Raw genomic sequence first — 23,269 nt, forward strand, 5'->3', positions numbered from 1 at the left:
TTGCTGTAATAAACAGCGCAACTCGTCCAAAAATGAGCCGGGGGAATGCCCAGCAGGAGAATGATCCCTTGTCCGTATCCCTCACCATAGTACGGAGAGGTCAGCCTCCCATTCTGCACACCGTCCCTTTTGCTACAGATCCACCTCCCAGTGCGGCCATGACTGGACAAAGCAGGTTACTGAAACAGTTGCATTTTTTAAACACAATCCAGTAGTCAGTATCACTGTTATTACTTGCAGAAAGCAACAATAAATAAACTGCAGAAAAGCTGTATTACCTGGAGAGGGGATCGGATGATGATCCTTTTATCACCTTCTACGACATCTATCTGGACTAAAAGCGACACCGAATGCTCACTACCAGGGTGGAGGACATTATACAGCCGTCGACCTGGCTTTGCAATGGGAATATTTGCTACTTCTGTATAATCATGTGGCACTGATGAAATAAAATTGATTTTCTTTTTTTTAAAAAACCAAACACAATTGTGCTACTTTTCAGCAAAGCATTGCTACATTTATGTACAGTTTGGGGAGGGTTAATATAGAACCGTCATTAAACAAACAATTCTTTATTCACCTGACAAATTTGTGACATGATGCATTTCAGAATTATTCAACCAATGCAACACAATTAGTCTTTTAATAGTTAAACTTAAAGATCAGCTTTTTAAATACTGTTTACTAAGAGAAAAAGGATTAGTGAAGACAAACATAGGTCCCTTGCAGTCAGATTCAAGGGAACAAAGAAATGACCGACCAGTTGAACAAATACTTTGGTTCTGTCTTCACGAAGGAAGACACAAATAAACCTTCCGGAAATACGAGGGGACCGAGGGTCTAGAGGGAAGGAGGAACTAAAGGAAATCCTTATTAGGCAGGAAATTGTGTTAGGGAAATTGATGGGATTGAAGGCCGATAAATCCCCAGGGCCTGATAGTCTGCATCCCAGAGTACTTAAGGAAGTGGCCCTAGAAATAGTGGATGCATTGGTGAACATTTTCCAATAGTCTATCGACTCGGGATCAGTTCCTATGGACTGGAGGGTAGCTAATGTAACACCACTTTATAAGACAGGAGAGAGAAAACGTGTAATTATAGACCGGTTAGCCTGACATCGGTAGTGAGGAAAATGTTAGAATCAATTATTAAAGATGAAATAGCAGCGCATTTGGAAAGCAGTGACCGGATCAGTCATGCTTGACAAATCTTCTGGAATTTTTTGAGGATGTAACTAGTAGAGCGGACAAGGGAGAGCCAGTGGATATGGTGTATTTGGACTTTCAAAAGGCTTTTGACAAGGTCCCACACAAGAGATTGGTGTGCAAAATTAAAGCACATGGTATTGGGGGTAATGTACTGACGTGGATAGAGAACTGGTTGGCAGACAGGAAGCAGAGAGTCGGGATAAACGGGTCCTTTTCAGAATGGCAGGCAGTGACTAGTGGAGTGCCGCAAGGCTCAGTGCTGGGACTCCAGCTCTTTACAATATACATTAATGATTTAGATGAAGGAATTGAGTGTAATATTTCCAAGTTTGTAGATGACACTAAGCTGGGTGGCGGTGTGAGCTGTGAGGAGGACGCTAAGAGGCTGCAGATGACTTGGACAGGTTAGGTGAGTGGGCAAGCGCACGGCAGATGCAGTATAATGTGGATAAATGAGAGGTTATCCACTTTGGTGGCAAAAACACGAAGGCAGATTATCTGAATGGCGGCAGATTAGGAAAAGGGGAGGTGCAACGAGACCTGGGTGTCATGATACATCAGTCATTAAAAGGTGGCATGCAGGTACAGCAGGCGGTGAAGACGACAAATGGTATGTTGGCCTTCATAGTTAGGGGATTTGAATACAGGAGCAGGGGAGTCTTACTGCAGTTGTACAGGGCCTTGGTGAGGCCTCAACTGGAATATTGTGTTCAGTTTTGGTCTCCTAATCTGAGGAAGGACGTTCTTGCTATTGAGGGAGTGCAACGGAAGTTCACCAGACTGATTCCCGGGATGGCTGGACTGACATATGAGAGTGGATCGACTGGGCCTGTATTCACTAGAGTTTAGAAGAATGAGAGGGGATCTCATAGAAACATATAAAATTCTGACGGGACTGGACAGGTTAGATGCACGAAGAATGTCCCTGATGTTGGGGAAGTCCAGAACCAAGGGACACAGTCTAAGGATGTGGGGTAAGCCAGTAACCAATATTAATTCATCTCAGTAGCAAGATAGTTTATTATCTCAACATACAATTTGTGGCAGGGTCATATTTGTGTGTTGGTTCAGTACAGGAAATGTTATAGTGCACCAGTCTCTAAAAGGTTCCTGAGCAGTGCTTAAGAGGCTTTAGCAAAAGCAAATAGAGTATAGGGATGTATAGGTACAACCGTTGTGTATGGAAAGTCAGACTCAACACTGTGAGCTCAAAGTGAAGTGTGACCTTAGTCTTTTATTGCAGGTCTCCAGAATGCCTCTCCAACCTGTGAAGCCTCCTTAAATACCTGTGCTCCCAAGGGATTATGGGACCCCTTGGGACTCCAGGGGACGAGCCCTCTGGTGGCTGTACAGAGTAAATACAAGTCCACATATATAACATTAACAATCCAATATAAAACAAAAAGCACCATCACTTCTGGTCCCCTCACATGGCTGGGGATATAAAGGCTCTGGAAAAGGTTCAATCGAAGGGCTATCACCTTGTCCAGGTGATCTCTGGGCTAGTTTGGACCACCTAAGGGGGGTATTTAACATGATAAAAGGACTAGACTGTGTCGATGCGGACGGATTATTTGAACTCGATAAGTGAGGAGAAAGAAGAGACATGCATGCAAGCTAACCGGGATGTCATGAGGGTTTTCCTTTTACAGAGGGCCATGGACCTTTGGAACAAGATGCTGGCTCCTGCAGCAAGTGTGAATTTGCTGCAAACGTACAAGAGGGAGGAGGGACGTTGGATGATGTACCCCGTTGGTCAGGGTTATCTCCTGGAACTCGTTTTCAATCGCCATCAGGGGTCGGAGAGAAATTTCCCCAATATTATTGTCCCAATTGGCTTTGGGTTTATCTTTGGCCTGGTGATTACCTGGGTGCTCGTGAGTGGGAAGCATTGAGGGTCACAACATGACTGAGTGGAACAGGCTCCATGGACCAGCTGGTCTCTTTTCTACATTTGAATGTACTTCAGAAGTGAGAAAATACATATTTTCTTTTTTACAAACAGAAAACCCAGGTTAAATTTCAAGTTGTTGATGCTAACAGCAGCACTGCACTTCAGTTGTGAGGGTTTAGAAACTAATGGGCCACCAAATGGAAATGGTTCAAAATTCTTATCAGGAAAACCAAATGCATTATTGCTGGCAGTCTATAAACACATTCACTTCCGCATTTTATTTTTTTCATAAGCTACTTAAAATGTTTCTGCTCGCTCACATGAGAATTCACGCAACTTACCGACTGTTAAAGTAAAAAGGCTACTTTCTTGTCTTTGTAACACAGAAAGCTTTCCTCGATTCCTGGGTTGTACAGCAACATAATCAAGTTCCAGTATCTGCCCTACATCCAGCTGATGAAGCTTCTGGACTTGGTCAATGGGTAAAGCAACGGCCCGAAGATTTGCAGAGTGATGCACATTCAAAGGGATGCCCAGTGCATTTTTTAAGGTGTATGGAACTTGGTCCTTCAGTGAATAATCAAACGTTGAAGCAGTCCCTGCTGTAAATGCCTGTAGGAAAGTCACATATTTCATGCAAATGTTTCTCACATTCAAAAAAGACGTGCATTTCTAGAACTCCTTTCATAACCTCAGGATGTCCCAAAGTGCTTTACACACAATGACGTACTTTTGTGAAATGTCGTCACGGTTGCAACACAGGAAACGTTCCTGGGAAGCACATCACCAAGAGAAACATCTGAAAATGGCAACAGTAATCAGTTCACTGAAAACATACAGATTCAACGGATTGACATTGGAGCCAATAGGCCTGATGTGCCTTTTAACTGCTGGCGATGGGGGTCTGCAGTGAGCAATGGGCGGCTGCAAAATGGGACTGTATCACTCTGGCATGGGAGGGGTGTTGTTCAGGGGTTGGAGTGGAGGCAGATTGAAGGAGTAGAGTATCGGGAGCTTTACTCTGCAGCTAACCATGCCACCCATGCCTGGCATGAGAGTACACGACAGTGACTTGCGTTCTCAAATGAGAAAACATTGTAAACCCCAGCACAAGCATCCCACATTTTGGCGAACAAAAATTATCACCCCCCACCTCCCCACACCCAGCCCCCAAAAAAATAAAAATAATCAAATGGCCGAGGTCCCAGAGTGATGGACATTGGAACAGCGAGATTTACCAACTACACAGAAAGGTTAAGGGTGAACATCTATTACACTGTATATTACAATAGCTGTGTGCATTACATAATTCCATTTCAAAATGTATTCAAAACTTCTATATATTATATATAAAGAAAAGGAAAAGCAAAATATGCAGATTCTGCAAATCCAAAACGTTAACTTTGTTTCTCTCTCCACAGACGCTGCCCGATCTAGAGTGTTTTCCAACATTTTCCATGTTTAGTTCCAAACCTGCATGTCAAGCTCCATCCATTACAAAATCTATTTTAACACCCGTCAAGCTTTCAGTAATTAACTTGGCCCCGTGTAACTCAATGCCACCCTGTAAGGCTATCCCACGGGTTGCCTTTCCCATCGGGCTGCAGCAATTCCAGGCCCCACAAATAGATTTTGATTGCAGAGCTCCAATTGCTGCCCCTGTAGCCCATCCCACACCGCCCCCCCCACCTCCCCCCGCCCCCAATGGTCAATGGCTCAAGCTTCGTCAAACTTGGTCGCATGCACAGCTCACAAACTCACCAACTCCCCCCACTTCCACCAACATCTTGGGTTGGCACTTATGAGATCAGGAACAACTTCACTTCACATGCCCTCCCATCAATATCATCATAGGCAATCCCTCGGAATCGAGGAAGACTTGCTTCCACTCTTGGAATGAGTCCTTAGGTGGCTGAACAGTCCAATATGGGAATTACAGTCTCTGTCACAGGTGGAACAGAGAGTCATTGAGGGCAAGAGTGGGTGGGGCAGGTTTGCCGCACGTTCTTTCCACTGCCTGCACTTGTTTTCTGCATGCTCTCAGTGACAAGACTCGAGGTGCTCAGCGCCCTCCCGGATACACTTCCTCCACTTAGGGCGGTCTTTGGCCAGGGACTCCCAACACGCCCTCCATCTGCCCTCTGGCTCCTCCAATCAGCACAATCCTCACCCAGAACACCACCGCCCAACCCCACCGCTATGCAGAACCTCAGCTGTATCATCCCTGCTCACCGACTCATCCCACCCCTCTAACACCAATATGGGCAGTTCCTCCTTTATTCCAATGAGTAGCTGCCCAGACCCCTTGATCTCCGTTTTGGCCGAGCTGCGCATGAAAATGTCCCTAAGCCAATTCACCACGCACATCTCTGCAGAGCACGACAACAGGCTCTGGCAAACTGTTCCCCTCCCCTCCGCACCCATCCCCCCAACCCAGTGGTCACCCAAACATTCTCTGCACTCTCCCTCCCGCCGCCTCAATCCCACCTCAGTCCCCTTTCTTCCACCCTGGGCCGTTATTCCCCAGCCTCTAACCCTGCCCGACCGGAATACTGAACGTAGCCTTGATTACCAGTGTACAATACCACGGGGATCAACTAGTTAGTTGGTAAAGTAGTCAATTCATATTCAATAACTTGGGCAATCTAAAATGAGAGGATAATAGGTGAAGATGCAAAGAGTGAAAATAACTTGAGAGAAGATTATAGAGTACATTGACATAGAAACAGTTTTTTTTTTTAATTCAGAATTGAATAACTTTCTTTGAAACTGAACATTTTACAGCTAATTAAAGTGAAATAATCCCTAAAAAGAAGATTTTTAAGCATAGTTATTTTACCTTGGCTAATACATTCAGAACATTCAAGCTGCATTTGGATACTGTGATATTCATTATGTCCTTTGAAGAAATGGTAATGGAAGTCTGTGGGTCAAGAATTGGAAGGAAATCATCTCCTGGAACAAGAGGCGTATCCAGACCCACGTTGGTTTTCATCTAAACGTAAAATAAATGCACAACATTTTTTGAAAGAATACTGGTCAGAAATATTCAGCCCAAAGTTTGTACATAAGTGGAAAGATTAGAATCACTATTCCCATAATTACACAGATGCATCCAAAATGTTCCCATTAATTAACTGCCTCAGTAAATGGGGCAGATATTCAAGCCTACCGGGTCCGTAAACCGGCTTTTCCAATCCGTCAAACTGGAGCTTGACAGACATCCTATCTCGGGAGCGAGGACATTTGCACGGGCAAGATTGCGGGATTTACCCATATCTTGCCCAGCAAATGTCCTCAAAACTCTTGCACCTGATAAAAGCAGGCGTATAGCTCACTTTTACAGGCGTAAGGGTTTTAAAATACACAAACACATTTTAAAATTTAATTATAAAAACACATTTTATTGTTTAAAAAACCCTCCCCACTACGGTAAGTTTATTTTAAACCATAATTTAAAAAACTTTTTTTTATAAATCGGAATTAAAAATATAACTAATTTAAATTAATAAAAATATGTTATGTATTTTTTATTATTGATTGTGTTAGTTTTGGGGGCTGTTTCTCATTCATCATAATGGGAACTCCAATTTACAGCTCCCATTATTATGAATGAGAATATACTGCACCTGATTGGCTGCCCAGAGCCACATGACTCCAGCTCCAGGCCTGCACACGTCCCGGGACCGGGAACTCGAGTGGGTGCAGCAGGATACGGCAAGTGCGCATTTTTAAAAACATTTTTAAAGTTTTTTTTACTCGATCGCCCGCGGGAAATAGCTGACCGGGATTTCTGGGCCAATAATAATTCAACCTTGACAAATCCAAAATTAAATCTGGCACGATCCAAGATGTGAGGCATCCAAGGTTCCTGGCCATCAACCATTGTAAATGTTTGAAACCAGAAGGGCATGAAGCTAGTCACTCATTGGGTCCAATTCTGTCCTCTTGAGCATCCCGGATTATAAATCACTCAACCATTGGTGCCCGTGCCTTTAGCTGCCTGGGCCCCAAGCTCTGGAACTCCCTCCCTGAACCTCTCCGCCTCTCTACCTCTCTTTCCTCCTTTAAGACGCTCCTTAAAACCTACCTCACCTGCCGTAATTTCTTCTTTTGTGGCTCGGTGTCAAATTTATTTGTTTCGTCTTCTAACACTCCTGTAAAGCGCCTTGGGACATTTTACTACGTTGAAGGTGCTATATAAATACAAGTTGTTGTTGTTGCTGGGTCAGGAACAATTAGCACCGAAATAAAGGGACAAAAGTCAAGGCACCCAGTGGGGGCTTCGATAAAACTAAACACTGGTGCACAACTCCACTTTAAAGCAAAATAAATTGCGTGAGATGAAGATCTGGAGAAGAATATAACCAGCACCCTACACTAGATAAGGGAGATTCTACATTTAGGCCCAACATGCTATTGAAAAGTCAGCAAGCAGCATGTCACACTTCATAGGAGAATCACATCCACACTTGCTGTCTGACTTCAAGTATCAATGAGAACTTTCAGTTTATAATTGATGTTAAAAGTCTATGACAACATGCTATAAATAGGACATCTTAGGAGCTTCGGTTTAAATCACGTTTTATGTTTCAAAGAGCTGTTGGATTCCTTTAGCTGCTTTGCAGAGAGCTTTCAACTTGTACATTTCAACAAATCTACATTTCTAAGCTCTGCCCATAATACAGGAACCTGTAATGATGTCATAGATGCCTCAAAGTAATATTGGACTAGTCCAGCTTATTTAATTCCTCCTTTTTAAATTCTCTTTGGGACATACATAAATTTAGCTGAACAAATCTCATTCTATCTTTTGGATTTCACAATCAATGGCAAATGATGCCCGTACACTTGACGAGAATCATGGTGACAATGCTGCAATGCTCTATTGAGCAATCCTTCCCTTCACGAGTTACCCAGTAACTTAATAGAGTTCAGGTGCATAACCTCGCCCTGGTAAAGGGCAAAGGGCATAATATCTCAATACCTGAAACGTTAGACTCCACCTTTTCTGTCCTCCAGCAACTTGCTCCAAGAGAGGTTCCCACACCGCACTCAGTTCATTATAATAAAGGACCTAAAATAAAGCAGCAGAATCTGATGAAGCTTTCAAATACTCATTAAACATACAGCTCTGCTTTCCAGAAAAACTTCCTCAACTAGATGTGGAATTCAACAGTTTTAAAAAAAAGACTTGCATTTACGACCTCAGGATCTCCCAAAGCGCTTTACAGCCAATGAAGTACTTTGAGTGTAGTCACTGTTGTAATGTAGGAAACGCGGCAGCCAATCTGCACACAGCAAGCTCCCACAAACAACAATGTAATAATGACCAGATAATCTGTTTTAGTGATGTTGTTTATATTGGTCAGGACACTGGGGAGAACTCCCCTGCTCTTCTCCGAGTGCCATATGATCTTTTATGTCCACCTGGGAAGGCAGACATTTCATCCGAAAGACAGCATTGTCCAACAGTGTAACACTCTCTCAGTATAGCACTCTCTCAGTATAGCACTGTGAATGGTCGCCTGCTATATGCTCAAGTCTCTGGAGTGGGACTTGAACCCACAACCTTCTGACTCAGGTTTGAGTCATGAGTGACAGCACTTACAATGCACTTTTTCCATTTATATAGTGACCTTAACATAACAAAGCTTCGCAAAGCACTTCACAAGACACGGGAAATTGTGCACTGAGCAAGAACCGGAGAAGAATTAACGGCAGTGGCTTTTGAAGCTGAAGATGGAGAGAGAAAAAGCAGGCAGAGGGGGTTTTAGGGAGAAAATTCCATAGTGCAGAGTTTTTACCTGAAGGCTCTGCCACTGATAGTGCAGGGAAGCGAGGGAAGAGGCAACACACAACAGTGCCGATCCAGAGAGTACAGAGCGTGAGCTGGGATGCAGGACTGATGAAGATTGCAGAGGTAGGGTGTAGCAAGGCCATGAAGGCTTTATCCATGCAAAGCAGCTTGGGGAGCCAGTGGTGGTCACCAAGGTGATAGATGAGCAAGACTGAGTTTGGCAGAGGACAGAAGCAGATGATGTTCTGGATGAACTGAAGTATGTGCAGGGTGACAACTGGGAAAGTCAGCAAGGAGAAATTTCAAGAAATGGAGTCTAGCGATAACAAAGGGATGGATGTGGGTTTTAGTGGCAGTGGGCAAGAGAGGGGCTGAGGTGGGCAAGAGAGGGGCTGAGGTGGGCAATATTTTGCAGAAAGAAACAGGAGTCTTGATGATGGACTGTATATGGGCTTTGAAACAAAGGTCAGGGTCAAAAAGAACAGAGATATACATTGTGCTTAACCTAAGCGAGCAGCCAGAGGGGAAGAGAAACAAGGACTATAGTATGGAAATTCTTTATACGTAGCTTTGGTCTTGTTAATTGGAAGATGCAATATTGGCCGAGGTTGTAGAGGGAGCATGCAGCAAGGTGCAGGTATATCTTGATATGCAACGGTATGTAGTGACATTCAATGTCGAATGACAACCAACGTTCCCTTTAAGCTGTGTGGCTGAGCAGCGCTCCAGGGGTCCAGCGCAGTACGCACGGAATCCCCATAAGCATGAATGGGAATACCACCACCAAAAAAACAAAATCAAATAAATAAATAATACACATTGAAAAGTAAAATGCCATTTAATTAAATATTTAAAACAAAAATTAATTTTTTGAAAAATAACTTTAAATGTTCTAAAAGGGCTAAAATAACCTAACCTTATTTTACAGATCTTTTAATGTTTAAAAGATTGGGGGGAAAAAATGATTTTATATTCATTTAAACTCTTCCGCTGGTAAAAGCGGGCCTTGCTCTCTGCCCACGGATGCCCTTTTCCCAGGATGCGTCTTGACAGATCGCAGGTTTGCGCAAAACTTGCGCAGCCCTTACAGGCACGTTCGCACTTCATCCACCACCCGCGGGGGCCGCAAAATACAGGTCATTAGGGATCCTTATCAAAGAGCAGAATCAAAGAAATTACCTCGAGGGTCATGTCTGAATTAACACTGAGAAATGACGTCCAATTTTCCACTCTTCCAGAAAATTTTGACTCAGTTAGAAGTACAGGAATCGTGCAATGGCCAAGTCCACATTCAAGAGTTACTTGAATTAATGAAACATCTATTTTGAAGGACTCCCCAATTCTTTCACGTTTATCTTCTGTAAAAATCTCTCTTGCTTCACTGGCCATGTCAACTCCGAGAAACCAGTAATTGGAATTGAGAGCGTCCTTCACAGCCCAGAGGTCAGTCACCGTGTCAACGGTTTGCCACATTTCTACCTCCTGCACTTTGGGAGTCATTGCAGACATGATCGTCATCACAGTATTTAGAATAATTGGGGAAACCTTTCAGCAAAAGAAAAACATTCCATTTACAAGGCTTTGCACAGATCAACAGTAAAACTAATCAGTCACTGGTTCAAGTTTAATTGTTGCTGCAAATATTGTTTACTTGAGAAAAAGTAGATAGCCCAGCCATATATTAAATTACCACTTGTACATTAACAGATCAGATATACATTTTAAATCCCAGCCATACGGGAGGAAACTGCAGACAGCAGTGTGCCTGAGGCGCACACCTGTGATACAAGGGAATGTCCCAATTCAGAGTATTTACGCCTCCCAAATATGATTCAACTGGTTTCATAATTACTCATTAACACTGCAATTTACACAAGGTCAACACTCAGGCATTATCTTACCTTTACAATTATCTCTTCTACCTTAAGACTGATATTTTGTGGCCCAGATGAGGGCTCCAAGAAGTCCAAGAACAAGGAGCAAGGCTGCAACACCTGGAAATGTAAAATACAACACAATACAGTAAGAATGGTAGCTATTTTAAGGGTAGTCTGCAGAAGGGCTAGAACAAGATCCGAGAGTTGGTAATATTAGAAATGCAGAGCACAGGAACCGAGGAAGAGGCGTAGGCCATTTCAGCCATTCAATGAGATTATTGCAGGTCTGCACCTCAACACTACTTACCTGCCTTTGCTCCATATCCCTGGATACTCTTGCCCAATAATCTATTGATCTCACTCTTGAAAATTTCAATTGAGCCCCAGCAACCACAAGTTTTGGGGGGAGGAAAAAAAGTGTTTTAGATTTCCACTACCCTTTCTGTGAAAAAGTGCTTCCTAATGTCACTCCTAAATGGCTTACAAGTACTTTACATTTTGAAAACAATTTCTTCACGATTCTCAGTACAGCTAAGAAACAGGCACAATTTCGGACATATAGTGTATATCAAGAATCAGTTCAGTAATTAATTTCAGCTGAAGTCAATTTCAATACAACCTACTATTGCTGGCGTATTCAATTCATTTCAGTTGTGGGGAACAGCTAAACGGGTGGGCAATACTCAAAGAACAGGTGGACAGAAGTACGCACAGGAACAGGAACTGAGAGCATTGTGCTTCTGCTATATGGAGTGTAAACATTAGGAAAACCAACGGTGGTCGTAACAGACAAGTGGAAGAGCTTCTCTTAACAATTTGTTGCTGGGCCCCAAGATTGCTGGTCAGCTATATTGATAGAAAGCAATTATCCACCTTGTAGGATATCTTCATTCTTCAATATGTATTCTACACACATTTAGGCATTAAACACAATTATATTCTTATGCAGGAGCAGGAGTAAGCCATTCGGCCTCTTGAGCCTGCTCCGTCATTCAATAAGATCATGGCTGATTCTTCTACCTTAACTCCACTTTCCTGCACTGTCCCCATATCCCTTGATTCCCTTAATATCCAAAAATCTATCGATCTCTGTCTTGCATATACTGAAAGACTGAGCCTCCACAGCCCTCTGGGGTAGAGAATTCCAAAGATTCACCACCCTCTGAGTGAAGAAGTTTCTCCTCATCTCAGTCCTAAATGGCCGACCCCCTATTCTATTCCTTTCTCCTTCATGTACTTATTTAGCTTTCCCTTAAATGCATCTGTGGTATTCGCCTCAACCACTCCATGTAGCAGTGAGTCTCACATTCTAACCGCTCTCTGGGTAAAGGAGTTTCTCCTGAATTTCCTACTGGATTTATCAGTGACCATCGTATATTGATGGGCCCTAGTTTTGGACTCCACCACAAGTGGACATCTTCTCTACATCTACCCTATCAAGCACCTTCTTTCTAGAGAAAAGAGCCCCAGACTGTTAAATCTTTCCTGATAGTTATAACCTCACAGTTCTGGTATCATCCTTGTAAATCTTTTCAGCACTGTACGATCTCAAAAGAGATGCTCATGTCCTGGCCTCAACAGACGTTTTATTAAATGCTCCCAGATTTTACCAGCTCGCGGCAGACAGAGATAGAGTTAGAAACCCTCCCCTTACACAGGTTCACCAAAACAAGCACAACAGTCAACAGGGGCCACTCCTGATACTGACTTTTATTCGGGTATAAAAATACTATTTAATATGGCAATCGTGAACGCCCAACATTGCAGCTATTTTCAAAAAGATCTTGCTCTTACTGTGGTTATATTGGTCCCTCTCTTCTCCATAAGGAAAGGACATGCCAGAACCTTTAGGTCACTGACAAAGGCAATCATTTTTTGAGACTGCTTTTCACAGATTAACGTGACGTCGCACTGGAAAGAAGCAACAAGTGCAGGGGCATCAGCTTTTGACAGATTTGCCACAAACACCACTTCAGGATTCATCACCATTGCTTTCAAACTGATCTTTCGTCTTGCAGTGTCTGCGGCTGGAACAAAATAAAACAAAGTGAAGACGTATTGCAAAACCTGAAGAGCAATATTCTCTCTGAGCTGCACGGCCGAGCGGCAACCTGCAAGGTCCCACGCAGGACACTCATTAGTTTTTCTATTGTAAATACCGTGCATGCACAGAAATGTAAAGGGATCGCACATTAAAAGAAACAGGCCATACAGAACAAAGCACAGCTTACATGGAACATTACTCAAGGGTCCCCGAAAATATACATTTGGGTAATGCACAAAGTTTGCACAGTGCAGTCCCGTGTTATACTTTAGTCCGTTGACTACATTCTTATAGTGAAACAAAAGATTCTATACATCTATTTGTACAGGAATCCACTGCGTCAAATTCTGAATGAACAAAGGAGGACAAATAACTCTGATTTTTTACGTAACAGCAGGAGAAAAACAAGCTATAAAAGTAGTTTGCATAATATGTTATTTATTCTAATTTGCAGCATTTTTGAGTCATGAGATTGGCCTGATAAACAAATTTAAAGTCATCATGTATTACTGTCCAATATGCTACCTCAAATCTTGTTCAAAGTTTAGAAATAAACATTTTTGGTAATTTAGTGTGGTAAAATAAAATTACTTGTACTTGGGATGTGTAGAAAAGATATACCAACCATTGCTGGGAGGGGTCTTGCCAGTTTGCTTCGGGTATAAGGGGGCAGATTTGTCAGCTGACTTTTCAGGCATAGCTTTGATGAAGAAATCTGCCACAGCTAGCAGGAACTCCACACTGGCACAGATATACAAATGCTCCAGTACAGAAATGACCGAGATCTCATCCTCCGTCTGGTTGTAGTGCAACTCAATCATGACGTTTTCCTCAGAACTTTGTTTTTTCTCAATCATTCTGCAAGTGAAGGGAAACATTCTGGTCATTTGTAAACTTTCTAGACCACAATAAAATAATTCAGAAATTAGATGCCAGGTATAATGCACTTGCTTCATGGGTTCTTTGCTTAAGAATTCATAGCAACACATTGCTATTAAGAACTAGTTGGTTTATTAACAAAAGGTTTAACAATCACACTACACATTACCAGTTCATCCACCAGGCTCAACTGCATACCTCATCGTGGATCCCCCAACCCAACTGGCTGGGGTTTTATTGAGCTTTGTGAACATCACGTGACTGGCTAAGCCACTCCCAACTCAATAAACCTGTGAGCATCCTCACAGGAGCATACATTACTGCAGGAAATTTAAGAAATTAAAAATGATTTAAAAAAAAAGATAAGAACAAGGAGGAGAAAGGAAACAAATATATAAAAGGTTTTTAAAAGGGGAAAGCAGTGAGCAAAGACATATATATATAAAGCAGTAGAGACAGATACACACACAGAATGAAAGTGCGTTGAAGAGCGAGAGCAAGGACACTCAGTATCGAGGGTAGGAAAAAATACCAAAGGGGCACCAGAGGAGCACAAGTAAATCGGTCAATAAATTCATTCACAGGATGTGCATCGCTGGCAAAGGAAGCATTTATTGCCCATCTCGAACTGCCCTCGAGCCGCCTTCTTGAATTGCCACAGTACATAAAGTTTGTTTTTAATGTTTGTTAATTATAAAGTTATTCCAGTACAGGTTGAATCTCCCTTTATCCGGCACCCTTGGCCTGTGCCGAATGAGGAAATTTGCCGGATGAGGGGAGGTCAGTGGCCTGGGGGGGGGGGGGGGGGGGGGGGTGGGGGGGTGTAGGGAGGTAGCCCGAGAATGCGTCTCACTGGCCTGACCTCCCGGAGGGAGCACTGTGGGGAGGAGCGGCCAGCCCGAGGACTGTAGGTGCAAGGCAACGAGGAGGAGGCAGCCGAGGAGAAAGATTATATTGGTGAGTACCCTGTCCGAAATATTTTTTAATGTATGTTCGGAGACCGGTGGCGGGAGTGCGTCGGTGTTGCGGGGCTGGCTGGGGGCTGGAAGTGCGCCAGCGAGGAATGCCACAGGGGGGCCATCTGCAACAAAATGATGAACAACAGAAAAATAGATAATCACAATCGCGGGAGTCGGCAGGGAAGGAAGGATTTTGACCGGTCGTGTTCTGCACATGCGCCACCCAGTGGCCGGGAATGGTGCCGAACGAGAGGTGGTGCCGGATAGGAGAGGTTTAACCTGTAGTCTGATTCTCGTGAGTATATTATTATTTAGCACATCACTCCATGTAAACTGATCATTTACAGAACTACTGGTTGAAGAGTTGCCAGAGACCGGAGGTCACTATCACCTGACAACAAATAGAAAACATTAAATGACAAGAGGTAAGAAATGGCACTCGGTTACTAACTGCTGAGTGTAACACAACAGGAGACAAAAGGAGAAAAAAGACAAATCATTCTAACCTCTGAGTAACTTTTTCGATCCCCTCTCTTAGATCATCCAGTGTACATGTAGTGAGCTTTGTCTCAAATTCCAGCGACCCATCTGTGAACATCATCCCCGAGGCCGTGGTGAGGTGCAGCCTGAACTCTCCCAGTCGTGAACTTTCGAGGCGCTGCACCAGCCCAGTGGGCTTCAATGTGCATAATAAACACGTTAGCAAAAACATTCAACAAGCGTGTTTGGAGTATCCGTCTCAATAAAGCATCCACAGAGAAAGTGAAACGTTTAAATGTGTACACTGAAAAGTTCAAATATCACTATCACTGCGTGGAAATAACACATTACATGGTGGGCCTCCATCTACACAAAAACATAAGCTGCATAAGAACGATATACAATGGGAGAAAGTGGAATCCTCAAGTTATTACACAAATTAGATTGAATCATAAAGTTTTAAGTGGGAACTAAAATTAAATAATTGATATCCTTAGATTAGCGATTTCGACTCTTAAAGACTTGCAACTATATAGCGCCTTTCACAACCTCAGGATGTCCCAAAGTGGTTTACAGCCAATGAATTACTTTTAAAGTGCAATCACTGTTGTAATGTAGGAAATGCAGCAGCCAATTTGCGCACAGCAAGCTGCCACAAACAGCAATAAAATAAATGACCAGACCATCTGCTTTAGGAGCTGGTTGAGGGATAAATATGGGCCTGGACACCAGGGAGAAGGTTCCTGCTCTTCTTCGAATAAGGCCCTAGAGTCCTTCGCGTTCACCCGAGGGAGAAGACAGGGCCTTAATTGAACGTCTCTGCTGAAAGCCAGCATCTCCAACAGCACTGCACTAAAGTACTGTCCTTAAGGTATTGAATTTGACAATAATATTTTCAATTTCTGTAAATGCAGTGTGCAACATAGCAAACAATTACACCTTCAAATTTTAATGCACAGTATTTAGAATGCACAAATCCTTTGAAGGGTTTGACCCAAAGTATTTTTTTTAATAAAAAGAGTGCTCAGTGAGAGCCTGTAGACTGCCAAAGTAAGATAATAAAACTGCCCAGCACTGCTTGCTGCTGGCGGCATCATCATTGTCTTTTCTATTTATTTTTGGGTTCTCTACTGTAATTTTTCAAATGCTTACCATTCCACTCTGACTGGACATCTGGGTGGCATCAAATTCTATTCACACACTCAGAAATTAACCCACTTCTACCCATTTAGTCAGCATTAATCAACTTAACTAGATAGTGTAATCGATATGATTTCTGATGCGTATACAATTTTGCTTGGTCTTGATAGCGTACATGGGAACCTAATGATTTCAACTGGCAGGATGGTCAGTAACCAGAGAACACAGATTTAAAATAACTGGCAAAAGAACCGGGGGGGGGGGGTAAGAGGAGGAGAATTTCTTTCACGCAGTGCATTATGATGATCTGGAATGCACTGCCTGAAAGGTTTGTGGAAGTAGATTCAATAGTATCTTTCGAAAGGAAATTGGATAAATACTTCAAAAGCAAACATTTGCAGGACTGTGGGGAAAGAGCAGGGAGTGAGGCGAATTGGAAAACTGCTTCAAAGAGCCAGAGACACAATTGGGCTGAATGGCCTCCTTCTGGTCTGTATGATTCTAACTACTTAAAAAAAAAGACCCTTTGTCTTGATTGCTGGGGTAAGCAATCTATGAAGGGTCTGGAGCCATCTAGTTCTCCACGTGGGAACACTTAGCATAGCTGTTTATAGTCTGTGATGGTATTACCAATACTCACAAGTTAACTGCATCAGAAACTACATGTCTTTGAAGTACGATTCAGATCAGATCAGCCATGATCGTATTTAATGGCGGAGCAGGCTCAAGGGGCCAAATGGTCGACTCCTGCTCCTATTTCTTATGTTCTTATTACAAAAGTATACAAGGTTTCCAGCTGGAAGAGAAGAGTTATGTTTGATGGCTGAAACATCAAAAGATTTTCCAAACGAATGGAAATTCTAATGCACATATGTTTATGGCCTGGCCGGGTGTCATAAACAATTAACTCAACAGACAGCCAAGAGTGGATTGTATCCTATCTATTAGATTGGATTACTATCACGGTTGTCTTGAGTCTGCGTTTGGAGATGCAGAGCACTGCAGGTGATGTGGGTCATCTTTGTACAGATGCAATGTCCCAAATCCGGATTTCCGAAAACCTGAATTGTCTGAAAACCAGACATTTCGGCGAGCGACGAGGTCCGAAATCCGGCAAAACCCGAAATCCGGCAAAACCCGAAATCCAGGTGTGGAGTCGGTCTGCGGCAAGGTCCGAAATCTGGTAAAACCCAAAATCTGGCACGGATTCAGTCCGCGGCGAGGTCCGAAATCCGGTAAAACCCAAAATCCGGCACGGATTCGGTCTGCAGCAAGATCCTAAATCTGGCAAAACCGGAAATCCAGCACGGACTCAGTCCCGTGGATTACGGATTTCAGATGTTGTACTTGTATTGTCAGTCCTTTGCTTTGACTTCCTGTTTTCAGTACATGTAGCCCAAAGGGGCTCCACGGAAGTCACCACTCTCAGAATTAAAATTTTAGAGCCTGTTGCTTTTGGAACAGTTGCACAAGTGAAACATTACGTTAGCAGTTATATGCTGTGTCTTTTCTGTTTGAGTAATTCTACCAATTTGTAAATAAATGTAACAGTTGTAGTCTAAATGAATAACAGCTTATATTTATATAGTGCCTTTAATGTAGAAAACTGTCCCAAAGCGCTTCACAGGAGCGTTATCAAATCCGAGTCACATAGGGCAATAAAGGACAGGTGAGATCAAAGAGTTAGTTTTTAAGGAGGGTCTTAAAAGGAGAGAGGTAGAGAAACAGAGAGGTTTAGGGAGGGAATTCCAGAGCTAAGGTCCTAGGCAGCTGAAGGCACGGCCGCCAATGGTGGAGGGATTAAAATCGGGGATGTGCAAGAGGCCGGAATTAGAGCAGCACAGAGATCTGGGAGTGTTGTAGGGCTGGAGGAGGTTACAGATAGGGAGGGGTGTAGGGCTGGAGGAGGTTACAGAGATCTGGGAGTGTTGTAGGGTTGGAGGAGGTTACAGATAGGGAGGGGTGTAGGGGCTGGAGGACGTTAGAGATAGGGAGGGGTGTAGGGGCTGGAGGAGGTTACGGAGATAGGGAGGGGTGTAGGGCTGGAGGAGGTTACCGAGATCTGCAAGTGTTGCAGGGCTGGAGGAGGTTACAGAGATCTGCGAGTGTTGTAGGGCTGGAGGAGGTTACAGTGATAGGGAGGGGTGTAGGGGCTGGAGGATGTTACAGAGATAGGGAGGGGTGTAGGTCTGGAGGAGGTTACAGAGATAGGAAGGGGTGTAGGGCTGGAGGAGGTTACAGAGATAGGGAGGGGTGTAGGGCTGGAGGAGGTTACAGAGATAGGGAGGGGTGTAGGGCTGGAGGAGGTTACAGGGATAGGGAGGGGTGTAGGGCTGGAGGAGGTTACAGAGATAGGGAGGGGTGTTGGGCTGGAGGAGGTTACAGAGATCTGGGAGTGTTGTAGGGCTGGAGGTGGTTACAGAGATAGGGAGGGGTATAGGGCTGGAGGAGGTTAGAGATAGGGAGGGGTGTAGGGACTGGAGGAGGTTACAGAGATCTGGGAGTGTTGTAGGGTTGGAGGAGGTTACAGAGATAGGGAGGGGCAAATCGAGGGAGGGATTTGCAAACAAGGATGTAATTTTAAAATGAAGGCTCTGCCAGATGAAGTCAGATAGGCGTGATATTTATCGCATTTCTGAGTGGATACAAGAACCCAGTGGGCAGCCCATGTAGTCTTTTGATGTTTAAAAAGCATAATTATTCGTTCTGTGTCAAAAAGATTGAAAATTTTAATCCATAGGCGACATGGGACTGCTTATTGTAAAAGAGTGTTGGGAAAGAGCCTGAAGTGTAACATTCCTCTCTAGACCAGCATCAGTCTTTTTCGGCAAGCATGAGCAGATCGCCGAGAATGGAACTTAAGACTAAATTTGCGATTTTAGCAAAAAGGGACAGGTAATTGGATAATGTGTTTTCCCTATGTTTATGTTTGTTCACCTCATTACAACTTTTCCTGCAGAAAGGGTTCCTGGTTGTCCAGCTTTGGATAAACATGGACATATTTTTTTTTTTTTAAATACTTGTATATTTACAACTCTGAATTAAGCAAACATCCTACATACCTGTTTGAGATCTTTAGTATACAGCACAATTGAAAGTGATTCAAAGTTGAAGTCAAACTTCAGAGTCTCGTATGGCTCAGGTTTATTCTCGGATTCGACAGGGGCCACATCTTCTGCTTTCACTTGTGGACAGCCTGCAAATGACATACAATGAATTCAGTCAGTAAGGACAGGTCGAGTGAAAACCTGATAAATAAAGCATGTGTCAGTTTTGCATCAAAGCAAACAAGCCCGATCTAACTTTAGGCTTTTAAGGAGGGAACATTTCATACAATTGCTAGAAACTGTCCCACTTACCCCACCCTAATGTTGTAGTTGCTCGATTCAGTCAGCCGCACTCTTGGCTGCAGGTCAGGTTATGGGTTCAGACTCCTGGTATAATCAAAACACATACACCAGTGGAGTATTGAGGGAGTGCTGCATTGTCAGAGGTGCTTTCTTTACCATGACAAATTAAACAGATATCCCATCTGCCTCCTCTGGGGTGTGGTAAGGATCCTGCAGTGCTCTTTGAAGAATGCCTCAACATTCCGTCGTCAACAAATAAATTGGTCATTCATCTCATTGTTATTGGTGGGATCTTGCTGTGTGCAAATGGCTGTTGTGTTGGCCCATGTTACAGCCACTGTACTTCAAATGTATGCAAAGCGCTTTGAAATATTTGAGGTGATGTGGGTCTAAACAAATGCAAGGTTCTGCTTCTTTCTGTTAATCACAGTAGGACTACTATATGTGCTGTACCTTGCAGTGGCATGGCCACACGCTGCACAGGGCCTTCGCTCGCTGCTCCTTTTGCGGTCCCGGCCTGCCGCTGGTGGTCTCTCGCAGGTCGGGGCCGCCACGCAGGAGGGAGGCGTCAGCGATGAGGACAACTGGATTGGACGGCTTCAAGGTCCAGGTCGCTGATTGAAGCGTGGGCAGGTCGGGGCGAAGGAGTGTCGAGCGATCGTGGAGCGACGTAATCGGGGCCCAGGAGAGGCGCGAGTTCAGGGGCAGCACGGGCCAGCCCACACTGCGATATGTGTGCGCACACTAGATCCGTGCAGCAGAGCTGGTCTCCAGTCGTCTTGGTTAATCCTTGCCAGTGGACCAAGACAAAGCTCCGTCAAACCCGTGTGGTGGCTGGTGTGCAACGGCCACCCCATGTTAAAAAAAATCCACGCACAGGCATCTTCCATCCTTCAACATGTAGTTCAGGACCTGGAATATTAAGTCCTTCATTGAAACACCTGTGGACTCATCCTTTTTTGGCGTGGAAACAAGTCATCCTCATTTCAAGGGTCTGCCTATGACGATGATTATATGTGTTGATTTTAAATGAATTCCTTGGATGATAAAGATATAATGCTGTGTGGACTCAGCATCTTGATAGCCAACCAGATAACTGTCCCTTGTGGACTAGTACGGAGGAATACAGACCAAGAAGGTCCAGCTAAGACTCTTGGTCTAGACAGATGTTAGCCAGGGAAACGAAGGGGCATGGAAATTAATCAATGTACTGAGCTGGGGAAGGAGGGGTTACAGTTAGATTCCAGCTCTTGGTTGCTATCTAATGAAGATGGACATATGTAAACATCAGGTAAGGACAGCATCAGGTTTCCCTATAATTCCTCACATGGACTCGCACACAAGATACCAATGAGCTGTCAATACCAGTGGACATACCCAGAGAGTCATCACCTTCAGGAAGCAATTGTAAAAAAACATTATGTTTAAACACATAGTGTTCCTCTTTTTCTCTTCCCTAAATTTCTTGGGGTTCACACATCAACTATATCTATGAGGGCAAGGTCTGTCCCAAGGCCTGTTGACAAGTCTGCATCAATGCTCTGAGCTGGTTTCTAGGGCATTCTTGGGAGTCCTTGGTCTCCACTCAGTGCTTCCCAGAGTGATCTAGCAATATGTGACTGGAAGGATGTTTCCAGTGGGGTTCCGCAGGGCTCAGTACGAGGTCCCTTGCTTTTTGTGGTTATATATCAATGATTTAGACTTGAACGTATGATTAAGAAGTTTGCAGATGATACTAAAGTCGGCTGTGTGGATGATAATGCAGAAGAAAGCTATAGACTACAGGAAAATATCAATGTACTGGTCAGGTGGGCAGCACAGTGGCAAATGGAATTTAATCCAGAGAAGTGTGAGGTAATGCATTTGGGGAGGGCTAACAAGGCAAGGGAATACACATTAAATGGTAGGGCACTGAAGTGTAGAGGAACAAAGGGACCTTGGAGTGCAGGTCCACACATCCTGAAGGTAGCAGGCAAAGTAGATAAGATGTTTAAGGCGGCATACAAAATACTTGCCTTTATTAGCCGAGGCATAGAATACAAGAGCGGGGGGGGGGGTTATGTTGAACTGTATAAAACACTAGTTAGGCCACAGCTAGAGTACTGCATGCAGTCCTGGTCACCACATTACAGGAAAGATGTGATTGCACCCTCTCCAGTGCAGAGGAGATTTACGAAGATGCTGCCTTGCCTGGAGAATTTTAGCGAGGGAAAGAATGGATAGGCTGGGTTTGTTTTCTTTGGAACAGAGGAGGAAGAGGAGAGACCTTATTGAGGTGTATAAAATTATGAGGGGCCTAGATAGAGTGGATAGGAAGGGCCTATTTCCCTTAGCAGAGGGGTCGACAACCAGGGGGCATAGATTTAAAGTAATTGGTAGAAGGTTTAGAGGGAATTTGAGGAGAAATGTTTTCACCTAGAGGGTGGTGGGGGTCAGGAACTTACTGCCTGAAAGGGTGGTAGAGGCAGAAACCCTCACCACATTTGAAAGATACTTGGATGTGCACTTGAAGTGCCGTAACCCAAGAGCTGGAAAGTGGGATTAGGCTGGATAGCTCTTGGTCGGCCGGCGCGGACACAATGGGCCGAAATGGCCTCCTTCCGTGCTGTAAATTTCTGAGATTCTATGACTATTAGGAAGTCGGTGGGAGGAGACAGTGGATCTCGACATGTATAACGTGCTGTGCCACATGATGGAATGCTGCTTTTACAATGCAATCAATGTGGATTAGCCAAGAAATAAAAACACAGCCACTTAATCTGCTGTAATCGAGACAGATAAAATTGTAAAATGTTGCCTACAGTTTGATGAACGTACGATTGATTCAAGGGGAAAAAATAGTATCAACTTCTTTAAAATGGTTAAGTACCTTCAGACAGTTTGGCTCCAGAGACAACGATTTTGTCTCTTGTTCTGTCAGAGTCTTTCTTCGGCTCTGCTGTACCACTCTGGTCACTTGTGGCCTCACCAAGGTTTTCCAGCAGGATTTTCAACAGGATTGTCAAATCATCCTGACTAACTGTAACCTGCAAAGAAAGACAGACAAAAGAAATCTAAGCATCAATATTTTAAACTTGTTTTTTATATGTTTTCCAGGCTATTTACTACCATTGATTTTCCACTAACTACGAAGCAGTAGCCAGCAAAACATACAGGGCAACACAAGCTAAACTTTCCCCACATTACAGCAACAGCTCGGGTGCAAACATGTGGGACTCAACTATCGGAGGCAAGTAGACAAATGATCAGGAGCTCAAGTGCCGTGGCTCAATGGGCAGCACACTCGACTCTGAGTCAGAAGGTCGTGGGTTCAAGTCCCACTCCAGGGACTTGAACACATAAATCTAGGCCAACACTCCCAGTGCAGTGCTGAGGGAGTGCTGCACTGTCAGAGGTGCCGTCTTTCAGATGAGACGTTAAACCGAGGCCCTGCCTGCCCTCTCAAGTGGACGTAAATGATTCCATGGCAATATTTCGAATAAGAGCAGGGGAGTTACCCTGGTGTCCTGGGTCAATATTTATACCTCAATCGACATAACAAAAGCAGATTATCTGGGAGCTTGCTTGTGTGCAAATTGACTGCCGCGTTACCCACATCATCATCAGCATCATAGGCAGTCCCTCGAAACGAGGATGAC

At 43.9% G+C, this 23,269-nt stretch overlaps 1 protein-coding gene across 2 annotated transcripts in view; it reads right to left on the bottom strand.

Moving 5' to 3' along the window:
- The window catches only part of vps13c (vacuolar protein sorting 13 homolog C), a 385,292-nt gene that overhangs the window by 109,986 nt on the left and 252,037 nt on the right, over positions 1-23,269 (bottom strand). For both annotated transcript variants that reach the window (XM_070865206.1, XM_070865205.1), the window contains 11 exons: positions 22,501-22,657; positions 19,344-19,477; positions 15,168-15,337; positions 13,449-13,681; positions 12,574-12,806; positions 10,804-10,896; positions 10,082-10,447; positions 8,090-8,179; positions 5,942-6,097; positions 3,444-3,714; positions 279-439 (listed from right to left, as the gene is read on the bottom strand). In XM_070865206.1, the coding sequence (XP_070721307.1) occupies positions 279-439; positions 3,444-3,714; positions 5,942-6,097; positions 8,090-8,179; positions 10,082-10,447; positions 10,804-10,896; positions 12,574-12,806; positions 13,449-13,681; positions 15,168-15,337; positions 19,344-19,477; positions 22,501-22,657 (2,064 nt within the window). The remainder of the gene's footprint in view (positions 1-278; positions 440-3,443; positions 3,715-5,941; positions 6,098-8,089; positions 8,180-10,081; positions 10,448-10,803; positions 10,897-12,573; positions 12,807-13,448; positions 13,682-15,167; positions 15,338-19,343; positions 19,478-22,500; positions 22,658-23,269) is intronic.

Source organism: Pristiophorus japonicus, chromosome 21, assembly GCF_044704955.1.
Source record: "Pristiophorus japonicus isolate sPriJap1 chromosome 21, sPriJap1.hap1, whole genome shotgun sequence".
Taxonomy (NCBI): Eukaryota; Metazoa; Chordata; class Chondrichthyes; family Pristiophoridae; genus Pristiophorus; species Pristiophorus japonicus.